The 13182-nt window shown below is 33.4% G+C and overlaps 1 protein-coding gene across 1 annotated transcript; it reads right to left on the bottom strand.

Moving 5' to 3' along the window:
• Positions 1–12178: 12178 nt before the first annotated feature.
• Positions 12179–12914, bottom strand: LOC149253675 (uncharacterized). The gene is made up of 2 exons (XM_089456892.1): positions 12582–12914; positions 12179–12474 (listed from the first exon to the last, which is right to left on the bottom strand). Exons 1-2 carry the CDS (start codon positions 12869–12871, stop codon positions 12435–12437), a joined length of 330 nt encoding a protein of 109 aa, XP_089313018.1. The 5' UTR covers positions 12872–12914; the 3' UTR covers positions 12179–12434.
• Positions 12915–13182: the final 268 nt, after the last annotated feature.

Here is a 13182-nt window from a genome sequence, read left to right as displayed (position 1 = left end):
CTTTTGATGAGTTCGCAAGTATACATATGCAAGAAGAAGAGGGGAGAAGAAGTCTTAAACATGAATCTCCTAATTCAGATTTAGCATTGATGGCTAAAGGGAAGCAGTCCTTCAAAGGTAAATAGTGGAAGAAAAATAAAGGCAAAAATCCACAGGTAAAATCATTTCAAGGTACACCTTTACCAAGGAAAAATGCCAAATCAAGTATAGATGATGTGTGTTATTACTGTGGAAAACTTGGTCATTTTGCTAAGAATTGCATGAAAATAAGATCTGATCAATTTAAACAAAGAAAGCATTTAGGAAATTACGTTGATAGAGATGAAGCAATTAGTCATGAATTTAGCAATCTTAAATTGTTTGTGTCCAATGTTGCTTTATCAACAGAAATCGATGACGATAATGCTTGGTTTATATATTCTAGTGCATCAATATACATGTCATGCAAAAGAGATTGGTTTGATACTTATCATGAGATTAATAATGGTGGACACATCTATTTATGAGATAATAGATCACATGAAATTAAAGGATATGGTGATATAAGTGTTATAATGCCTAACGGAAAAGAAAAACAAATTCAAAATGTGGTGTATGTTCCAGGATTAAAGAGGAACTTAATTTCAGTCTCTACTATTATAGATCAACATTTAAAAGCTGAATTTGCGAAATCACATTGTTTGGTAAAGGATGTGCAGGACAACTACAAAGTTGTTTCAAAAGGAATGAGAGTTGGAGGCTTATACAAGTTGGATGTAATGAAGAATGGGCATTAAGCTTTGGCGTCAACAGGCATGTCAAATATAGAGCTTTGGCATCAAAGGTATGGACACTTAAATCATAATGACCTATATTACTACAAAAGAAAATGATGGTAGAATGTCTTCCAAATATTAAGGGTGAACACTTTGAATGTGAAGGTTGTGCGTTAGGAGAACAACATAGGAAGGAATGTTATATGCATGAAAATAGAAGAAAATGTGAAATAATTGAACTAGTGCATACTAATGTATGTGGTCCAATGCGAACTAAGTCACTTGGTGGAGCATATTACTTTCTTATATTTATTGATGATAGCACTAAATACACCTAGGTGTACTTTATAAGAAACAAAAGTGATGTGTTTGAATACTTTAAAGGATTCAAGGGTATGCTTGAAAAACAAACAGGAAAGAGCATTAAAATTCTTCGATCAAATAAAGGTGGTGAGTACACTTCAGGAGCTTTTATCAAATATTGCAAACAGAATGCAATTATGCAACAATTTACAGTACCACATACACCTCAGCAAAATGGAGTAGCTGAGAGAAAGAATAGAACATTAGTTGAATGTACTCATAGTATGCTAAAAAGTAAAGTACTTTCTAATAGTTTTTGGGTTGAAGCCATTAATACAGCGGTATATCTTAAAAATGGAAGCCCTACCAAGTATATTGATCACAAAACACCATTTGAAGAATTTTATGGTTTTAAACCTAAAGTTAGTCATTTAAGGATATTTGGATGCAAGATCTTTGCTCATATTCCTAAAGAGGATAGGAGAAAGTTTGATGCCAAAGCCATCAAATGTATTTTTATTGAATATTGTTTTTATCAAAAAGCATATAAAATGTATGATCCAAATACTCATAAGGTCTTTGCAAGTAGATATGTTATATTTCATGAGCATGTAGATAAACAAATAAAAGAAGATGAACATAATGTATGGCAGCCTCCTTATGACAGCTTTAAGGAAGAAGAGTTGTTGAATCAACTCAAGCTCAAGAACACATGGACATTCCAGAAGACATGTCAAGAAGTCAAAGTCCACAAAGAAGTGTTGAAGGAACTCCACAGAGAAGAAGAAGAGTAGAAGTTACTCCACAGTGTAATGAACCTCTAAGAAGGTCAACACGACAGGGTCAGACCACTATCAGGTATAAATATTATGCTTTAATGTCTCAATTAATGACTGTTTTTTATCCTTTAGATTATGAACAAGATAAAAATCATAAAGAATGGATAGAAGCTATGAAAGAAGAATATGACTCTATAATGAAAAATGAAACTTGGGAATTAACAAAATTACCTGAAAATAAAGTCCCTATAGGATCAAAATGGTTGTACAATACAAAATTTAATGCAGATGGTAGCATAGAAAAGTATAAAGCAAGATTGGTTGCAAAAGGTTATTCACAAAGAAAAGGTATAGATTATGAAGATACATTTGCCCCGGTTGCAAAAATGAATACAATCAGAATAATGATAGCATTGGCAACTAAATATGATTGGAAGCTACACCAATTACATGTGAAGTCAGCTTTTTTAAATGGTGACTTAAAAGAGGAGATTTATCTTGTTCATCTAGAAGGATTTATAAAGAAGGGACAAGAACATCTTGTATGCAAGTTAAAAAAGGCCTTATATGGACTAAAACAGGCACCCAGATCTTGGTATGAGAAAATCGACAAATTCTTCTTTCAGAAAGGATTTAACAAAAGCAAAAATGATCATAATTTGTATGTCAAGACAGATAGAAATGGGGATATAGTATTACTCTCTATATATGTTGATGATCTAATAATAACAAGGAGCGCTGATAAATTGATTAAAGATATAAAAATGAAGTTATCACAGGAATTTAAGATGAAGGATCTTGGTGAGATGCACTATTGTCTAGGTCTTGAAGTATGGAGAGATGTTGAAAGGACTTTAATCACACAAAGAAAATATACAAATGAAGTACTAAAGATATTTCATATGAATGGATGTAAAGTAGTGAGTACTCCATTGGAACAAAATATCAAATTGAGAAGTGAAGATGAAACAAAAAAGGTGAATGGAACATTGTATCGACAATTAGTGGGAAGTATGAATTATCTCACTACCACTAGACCAGACATTTCTTATGCAGTAAGCATCCTTAGTCAATTCATGGCTAAGCCTCATGAAAGCCATTGGATAACTAAAAAAAGGGTCCTTCGATATTTAAAGGGAACTATCAATTTTGGTATTGAATATACTAATTCTTGTAATGTTGAGTTGACAAGTCATTCTAATTCTAACTGGGCCGAAAATCCAGATGATAGGAAATCCACCACTGGATACGTCTTCAATATAGGATTTGGAGCTATATCATGGAGCAGTAAGAAACAACCAACAATTTCCTTGTCATCAACTGAAGCAGAGTATAAAGCATTATGTAGTTCCACCTGCGAAGCTATATGGTTCAAAAGAATACTTGAAGATGTTGGTGAGGGTCAACAAGAACCTATAGTGATCAAATGTGATAATCAAAGCACTATCAAACTGGGGAACAATCCTGTGTGTCATGCAAGGTTAAAGCATATAGACACACAATATCATTTTGTAAGAGAAAAGGTCCAATCACAAGAAATTGTCGTAATATATTATAATACAAATGAGAATGTAGCTGAAATATTCACTAAGCCTCTTGGGAAGGAAAAATTTGAGTTTTGTAGAAGTAAGTTATGTGTTGTAGAAAATTTAGATTATGTTGTAAGCCTAGATGAGACTTAGACCAGGAGGCATGTCAATTAAGAATACATGTGTCATATGTATTGTGCTATAGTGTATTTTGTATGTTTATCTTATGGTTGGAATTAAGGGGGAGTGTTGGAAACATTAATTCCAACCACCAAACTCATTAAATGCTCAACCATCTCGAGAGTTCGGGAGATGGCCTCGAGACTTCTGGAGACTTCTGGTAGTGTCCTGAAGAAGCCACCGACAACCAGAATCCAAAAACTTCTCCGTTGTGTATAAAAATCCTTTCTTGGTAATGGAATGAGTAAGTTGTATTTTGCGTTTAGTGTTCTATGCTATGTTCTCTGAGTTTTAGTATTTTACTACCATTTGGCCAGAAGAGTCAGAGACGTGCCCATAAGTAAGCTCCTGATCGAGGGCACGGGAGAAGGTGTGATGTTTGTGGACTCTGATGTAGACATTGCTCTGGAGGAATTCAGAGACCTCCTACCGTCCTTTCCCAACCGAGAATATCTACTGCATGATGTGCCCGCCTCAGAGACTATTTCCGATTCTCCTATCCTTATAATTCAGGTTAATACATTAATGCCTTGAGTCAATTTTATTTGATGAATTCAGTTTGTATTCGCCTCCATTTGTTATCTTGCACAGTGGCATTCACTGTTATTTCTTGCACCCAAAATTGTGTTTTCTAACTGTACTGCTAATCATAATTTTTAGGTAATGCGTCTGAGATGCGGAGGGTTCAAACTCGCCATAGATTTCAATCATTCCATTAGTGACGCATTTGGCCTCTTTCAGTTCATGAACGCTCTTACCGGAATGGCGAAGGGGGCGACAAGACCTTCCATTCTTCTGGTTCTGGAAAAGAAAAATTTTCCATCGGCGAACCCACTACCACACCAAGGGCATTTTTAAGACACTTTTTTTTTACCAAAGAAATCTTTTGTCTTAAAAAATCACTTTTTATTTTAGTTATTTTACATTAAAATTTAATAACAATTGAAACAAATATATTTTAAGACAAAACTTTATATTTAAGACAAAATTATGTTAAAACAAAACTTTAAATTTAATACAAAAATAATTTGAAACATAACTTTATGTTTAAGACAAAAATATTTTAAGACAATGTTTATATTGAAGACAAAAAAAATTGAGCAAAAATATTTTAAGACAAAAACAGTTTAAGACAATTATTTTAAGACAAAGCTTTATATTTAAGACAAGAATAGTTTGAGACAAAAATATTTTGTGGTGTGGCACTTAACATGTCAAGTGGCCATTACATTACGTGGAGTGACTCAACCAAGTTGGCAGACATAGATTTTACACACAAAACCTTAGGTTGATGCACTAACAAGTAGCCAATGTATGTTGGATGGTTGCATAATGTTTTAATTGTAACCTTGACATATGATATGAGTTATTCAACTAGTCTCGACGTTAAATCCCACACACCACTTATTTTGATTAAAGTCCATGCACATTAAAAGAAGGTAGGAACTGGGTTATAACAAGCCCCATTAGATAGATCAGTTGGTGGTGGAGTCATTGTGTCTGCAACGAGACCCTAGGTCAAGTCTCAGTGGCTAATAGGTCTAAAATTTAATTTTATATTTATATACATTCTTTAGAATGAATTCATAAGAGGCCGAAAAGGGACCTTATGTAGAACCAATCACCAGATTTTATCATTTTGTAGAAGTGCACCCAGAAAAGGGGAAATTGTAGAATAATTAATTTGATTTATGATTTTGGAAGGCTTTTGGGGGTTTCTAGACTCATTTTAAGTCTAAATTGAGAGCTGAGAGAAGCATGTTGATCAAGGCTTGAATTTGGAGAATCTTGAAGGCATGAAAAGCTTTTTTGACTTACTTTTTATGATGAAAATATATTATGTATGTTTTGAGGAATTGTGAACATAAAGTAGTAGCTTTTACTTTATGACAGAAATAGATTTCCAAATGAGCTTAATGTGATCGAATTGATTAACATGAAAAAGAAGAGCTATGGCAAGGTCTGTTAGGGCATGGAAAACAATATGGAAGTATCATAATATTCACTTGAAGATTTATTTTGATTAAAGAGTAAGTGGATCCATTTTGAAATATTTTGAAAATAGGACCAGAAGAATTTGAAGGAGGAGGTTGATGCGTCCACTTAGGTTGGATCCTAGAGCATGTTGTAGCATGCTCATCATCAAGTTTGGTGCCTCAACTAGCTTCGAGCCTAAACAAGCTCATTGCTTGCTCATAATCAAGGTTATTCTATCAATCAAGTTTTATCTTACCACAAGTATTAGCTTCCATAAATAAATAAATTGAAGTATGGAATATACATTGGACTAAGGCAGAGGTTCATATACCTTATGACATAAGGGCTCAATGGTTGATATAAGTCATAAGAATGATTCAAAAGAAATAGGTTTCGAGTTCGAGAAGTCGCGCGCTGAAAATGATGCATGCGTTCATTAGTTTCCAAACATATTTTTTCTATTCTCAAGGGAAAACTTTCATTAGTTCCCAAACATATTTTTTTATTCTCAAGGGAAAACCAAACCACATTAAGAGAAGATATTTTTTCCCCTTTTTAAAATTAAAAGAGTATGAATCTTGATGGAAAGAATACCTCAATATCATTTCATCAATCGAAATCACTTAAGATCATACAGATGGCAATATTGATTCTATATGACCTTGGAAGTAGACTCTTTTTTTAAGATCAAACTTCACTACAACTTAATAATGATAGCATGCCAATATTAGATTAAGTAGAATAATTTATTTTTACGTGTAATTTGGAGGTGCATTGCACATGGTGAGTATGGTTGATTGTGTTTTCCTTGTTTTCTTATGGTTCACTATGATTGAGAAAGGATGAAATTTTTTTACCATGGTTAAGCTATAGGATAAATCATGACATAATGTGAAAAACGATAGATAATGTCATATGTGATGAAGAATAAATTTCATCACATTGTGATGCGCAACAAATGACATTAGAATGTGATGAACATCAAACGTCATCATAATTGAACACAAAAATGATGTTGTAATGAAAAAAGGAAAACTATTAACAACCATTGTCAACCATGTTTAACCAAGTCAACCATGATCTTCCATCATTTGATTGAGGTTAAAGGCTAATCAACTATGATCATATGTGGTCAAGCATAGTTAATCCTTTACAACAAGTTAAACCATGATCAAGACGGTTAAAATGGCAAGCCATGTTCAACTAATATCAAATATGGAAAAACCACAATCAAAATGGTTTACATGGTAAACATGTTTGACTATGGTGAACTGTGCTTAATCATGGTAAGCATGATCAAGATGGCCAACCATGGTTAGCATGGGAATGATGGTTAGCCATGGTTGACCACAATCATCTATAGATGAATGTTGACAACCTCGATCTACCATGTTTAACCATAGTCAACCATATGTTGACCATATTGAACCATGGTTGGATAAGCCCAACCATGATCCAATATGGTCACCAAGTTCAACCATTTTCAAACAAGCTCAAGTGTTTCCAACCATGTTTCCATTCTCAACCATAGTCCATCATGGACAACCTAATCAATCATTGTCAACATGGTCAAATAATGGACAACTATCGTTAAGATAGACAACCATAGACAATGTGGACAATTATATTCCTGATTAACCATAACTTGACCTTATTTGACCATAGTTAACAATATTTTTACCATAATCAACCATTTTCAACCATGGTCAAATACGGTTGCCAACTTTAGCCATGGACAACCTTGTTTAACCAAAACCATTGAAAACGATGGCCGACCATGTTTAACCATGCCAATCATGATGTTCCCTCATTTGATTGAGCTCAAACACAATAAAATATGGTCATATGTGGTTGAAGATAGTCAATTGCAAACAACAAGGTCAACCGTCTTCAACATGGTGAAGATGGCAAACCATGCTCAACCAAGGTCAACCATTGTCAAATGATCATTGTCAACGATGATCTACATGGTTCACCATTTTTTTACTGTGGTGAACCATTTCCAACATGGCCAACCACGATTAACATGGGCATCATGGTCAACCACGGTTGACCATAATCATCTAGAGCTAAATATTGACAATCTTGGTCCACCATGTTTAGCAATAGTCAAACATATGTTGACCAAAGTCCACCATGGTTAAATAAGCTCAACCCTGGTTAAGAAATATTAACCATGCTCAAACATGGTCACCAAGTTCAACCATAATCTACCTTTCTCAACCATGTTCATCTATGCTCAAGCATAATCAACAATAATCAAACATACACAACATGATCAACCATACTCAGTACAATTGACCTTTGGAAAACCATGGTAAACATGGTCAACCCAATGACAACCATATCTAATTGTGATAAGCATGGACAACATACTACCTTGTTCATGGTTAGCCATAACTTGACTCTGATTGACCATACTCAACCATGTTCAAAAATTGTCAAGGAGGCTTTATCATGGTCAAACATTGTCACCAATTTTAAACATGGTCATTCTTGTTCAACATGTTATATTAATGTAACATAAATATTTTGTCACAATAATGGTTTACCATGATCAACCTCGTCAACCTTGTTCAATCGTTAATGTAACTTCAACCATTGTCAACCATGGTTGACAAATATTAATGTAACATTAAAGTAATAATGGTCAACATTAATATAACATAAATACATTTTTAGATTAATGGTTTACCATGGCCAAGCATGGTTAACATCAGCCAACCATTACCAACCCTCCTCAATTATGGTCAACCTTGTCAACTATAGTTAACCATGGTCTACTAATCAACCCCATGCACGAGTCCTCAACTAGAACAACCACATTATTAGTGATTGGTATAAGCTGATCAATGTCATTTTCCAACTTTTATATGTCAATTGATGCTATTATAAGGTGGAAAAGAGAGGGAATTAGCGTATAGAAACCACTTTATTGATGTGATTGTGATTGTGTTAGTTATTAATATTACACTAATTCTTATTAATAAATTTTCTTATAAATAAAATTTACTTTTAAAATATCCCATCAAAATCATGTGATAGTTATTCTCAATTATTGATTTGTAAGGTGAAGATTGAAAGGACTTGTTATTAAGTTTAGATATATATTTTTTTACACATGGTTTAAAGAGCCCACATATTAGCCCATAAAATAATGGAAATTTCGGCAAGATTATGAAAAAATCTAGTGGAAATTTTTGAAAATTTGGGTTACAACTCTCAAACTTCAGGATTTTGGGTGCCCCACGAGTTCGTGATAGTGATAAATCCATTCTCACCATATAAAAATAAAATAAAATATTCAAACACTCTAGCATTATGATTTTTGAATTTGTTTACCTAATTATCGTCCCGACAAATTTGTGGCATCGGTACACAATGCTATTTTTTAAAGTGATAAATAAATTTTAATAATCCAAATTATCATCATACTTTTTTGTTCATAAAATATTTGAATCTAATGTATAATTATATTATTTCATGATTCACGAAGTACATTATTCAACTCTAAGAAATGATCAAAGTTGATCTATTTCCTGGTAGGTTAAAGATTAACTTCCAAGAAGGAAAAATTATATTCAAAAACTACTTAAAGGAATAGCAATTTTAAAGCAAATTCTAAAAAGCCCACAATTTAGCTCAGAAATAATGAAAATTCTGGCAAGATTACGACAAAATCCAATAGAAAATTTTGAAAATCTGGGTTACAGCAGTCAAAATTTAGGATTTTGGATGCCCGAAGGATTTTTGATGACGTTGAATCCATTTCCACCATCAAAAAAAGGTTCAAAGACTCCATCATTAAAAAATTTGATCTTTTTTTCTAGATTCCTACTCTTGTGTCAGTAGGCAACGCTTAGTTTTAATCTCCTTTTTTTTTTACCATAATAAACGCAATCTATTTTTTAATATATATTTACATTATTTTTCCTTTTTACACTCGGTCCATGTTAGTATAACCAATGAGGTACTCTTAGCACTGTAACATTGAAAAAATATCTCTTCAAATTGCAAGAAATATTTGGGAGAAAATCACATCAAAATGTATCTGTCCACATGCATCCCTAGTTCATCATTAGGACAAGATGGATAAACAAATCATGACATCAGATTAAATAAGGATAGCCATGAAGAGAATATGACAAGATGGATAAACAAATCATGACATTAGATTAAATAAGGATAGCCATGAAGAGAATTAATTTGTGTTTCGAACCATGTGGCATGGTTCATCATGAGGACAAGATGGATAAACAAATCATGACATCATATTAAATAACATTAAATAGGGATAGGGATGAAGAGAATTAATTTAACGTTAGAATCTCATAGTTAGTTTTGACTCGAAATTATAAATTTATTAACATTTTAATATAATGAAACTCACTCTTAGAATGTAACTCTTAATTAATAATTTGAAAATAAATAATATTTCATAATTAAATAAAAATATCTAGGATTAAATAGATTAATATCTTAGGTCATACTTAAATAAGGAAGTGTCTACATAGGTAGAGGAATTGCCCAGAATCCACGCAAAAAGAATTCAAAAAATCTTGCACTAGGAGTGTTTGAATCATGTTTTTGATAGTGAAAATAGATGCACCCTCAAAAACCTCTAGAGCACCCAAAACCTTGAAGTTTGATAGCTGTAACCTGGATTTACAAAAATCCCTCCCCTTTTTTAATCAAAATCTTGCCGGAACAAAAAAGAAATCTAATTAGACTACTGCCTTTTAAAGGCAAAAAAGAAATTTAATTAGACTACTGCCTTAAATAATACATTAATGTCGGAATTGGAAAAACAAATGTCAAAGAAAAAGGTAAATATTTAATAGATAGATAAAAATATTTTATTTATTTATTTATTTAACTATTTATAGACTAAATATGTGTAGATTAATTACATAAATATTTAGTTTTAGATAAATAAATTTATAGCTAAATAATATTTTATTTATTTATTTATTTACTCGATTATTTATTCAATTTTTTGAAAAATAAAATGCTTTGACTAAGTAAATATATAATTGATTTTTAAGTTTTGAAATACAGGTTAATAAATATTGGCTTTTGATTAAATAAATAAAATATTTAGTTTTATAAATATTGGTTTTTTATTTAGTTTTGAACTCAAAAAATAAATAAAAATAAAAAATGAAGGACTAATAAAAGAAACAATATTATGAAAATAAAGATTATTAAAAGAAATTATGAATACAAAATATATACAAATCAAGATTAAAAGAAAAAATAAACAATAGAAAGGAAAAAGAGAAGAACAAACAATAAAAAGTATAAAAAGAGAACAACACACCATAAAAAGATATAAAAAGAGAGCCAGTCACAAAAATAAGAAGTTGAGAGAAAGGAATATTACCAAAAATTAAATGAAAATATAAAAATATTAAAAGAAAAACAAAAAAAAATTGAGAAGAAAGGGTGGGACTCTCTGTTTATCAATCTTATCAATAAACGAGACTTACTTCTTCAATAGAGAGATGTGATATGTGATGTTTTATCTTTTTCGCATGCTCTATCAAAACTGAGAAACAGATTCTCCCATATTTAATTTCTGCATAGTTCTTTGAACTTTTCAAATGAGGCAAATGACAGTTGCACACTCCAATCTAAGTTGAAAATTTCGCTAGGCCCCACTTTTTGAGCACTCGTCATAGGCCCGAAAAATTCGCACAACACATCGTTTCACGCTGACGGGGAGTCCGATCACGGACCGACGTTGCAAAAGGAACCCCGGATTATCCACAGTATTCGAATGGTTAGCGTTTTGAAATCCGAAAAATCGACGTATATATTTATTATTTTTTTGGTGATAGGTTTTTATTCTTTCGACCGTTTACATCTCCACCTAATCAATGATTGCTTTTTTGTGGTATTTTTGCTTTTAAAATTTTTAATTATATTATGGAAAAATTAACCTTGAATGGAAATGAGGTACTGGAACTCCTTTTGGAACTACTTCACCGAGAAAACATTTATAGTTTGAGAGACTGGAACCTTCTATTTGCATAAAAAGAATCAAGGAAAAAACTGTGTAAAAGTAAGACTGAAGCTAACTAGAAATTCAAGTAAATAAGAGGCCGATTCTGGAGTTTGCCAACAGAGTCGCTAATAATAGCGCGATTACCAGTCCTCTGCGTACCCTAATGGGTTAGCCGCAGACAGAGGCCTCCAGCAGAGAATAAGTCACAGAATTAAAGAGGGTATTCTAAAAAATAAAACCCTCATACCAAAGTGTAACAGCTGATAATGTGTTCGCATATATAATTCGAATTAGTAACTTTACTGTAAATGATAACAGAAGCTACCCCTCCAACTCAAGACTAAAACCCAGCATATTCCAAAGACAGTAATGCATGCAAGAATATAACAGAAACAGAACCATGACTCTAGCTAGAGTATAACCAAACATCTGGAGCAGAAATCGAACAAGCTGAGCATTATTACGGAGAAGAGATAATATCCATGTACACATATCAGAACAGTGAAACGAACAGCTGACCATAACTTAAATATGAAAGTCGAATGACTTATACACATACATATCCAGGAGAAGAGACAAATGTACAAAATTATACAACTTCAAAGCCGAAGCGTAATCGGCACCAAAACCTTACAAGGCCCCCGCGGGCCAAAACCTAAGTACTAAAACTGAACTTAAACGTTTACTATCTCACAGAATACATACCATGATAAAAACCCCCCAGGATAAAAACCCGAAACCCTTCTAGGGCAGAGTCTGGAAAACCAACCTGGTAAGGGAAAGACAAAGTAAGACACCGCTTAAACAAGCGCATCCCTCCACAGGCCATATAGTTTAGGTGGACAACAAAAATAAACATACCCGGAAGGAACTCGCCATGTCTGGAAGGGGAGCTGCCTCACCTTCACAACCGACAGCACTCAACGTTCTCACCGATACACAACCTGCAAACAACAATTTTTGGGTAGTGATGCTGACATTCTTGCATAGGAAAGAAAGTGAACTTAAGGAATAACAGTGCAAGGAAAACGATCAGAGTAAATCAATTCACCTGGCAGTAAGTAGAGCTGACCAAACCGCATGGGAGAGGAACCACCAGACCACCTCTGCAACATGCAGTAAGTGAGATACCTCCAGTCTGCGGATCGGGCAGCCTTCGACCAGAGCAGAGGAACCCCAACAGAGCGCCAGAACCAAATGAAGCAAATGAGTCCCAAACCCTTGCAAGCGAGACTGAAAAGTCACCTGGAGCGATACCAGCCGTGCGATGGAATGGCTTGGATTTCCATCGTCGATGCGCCGGAGGATCCCGAGGTAAGCTGACACCTCTGCAATGTCCATTAAACCGACATTGCAGATAAGTTAATAGACAGAGATTAAATGGGGTAAGTTCGAGGCGGAGGCTATGCTGTCACGCTCCGGTTGAGAATATATTAAATGTAAACTGAGAAGTACTGTCCTAGCACCCCAGTGTTGCTCTTTCATATAATAGTTTAAAAACAATAAGTGTTGTCCGGCGAGATTGATGTAAAAAAAAAAATTACATGTCAAATGTGCTATGGATATTCGCATGGTGAAGCGTTATAATAATGTTTATAGTAATACATGAATATCTTTCGGATTTTTGTTTTTTTTGGAGGTATGACAAAGGT

The sequence above is a fragment of the Pinus tabuliformis genome, chromosome 7, assembly GCF_031772625.1.
Source record: "Pinus tabuliformis cultivar Carrire ecotype Pingquan chromosome 7, CPIR1, whole genome shotgun sequence".
Lineage (NCBI taxonomy): Eukaryota > Viridiplantae > Streptophyta > Pinopsida > Pinales > Pinaceae > Pinus > Pinus tabuliformis.
The sequence above is the reverse complement of the archived record's forward strand: the minus strand, read 5'-3'. Positions and strand labels throughout refer to the sequence as shown.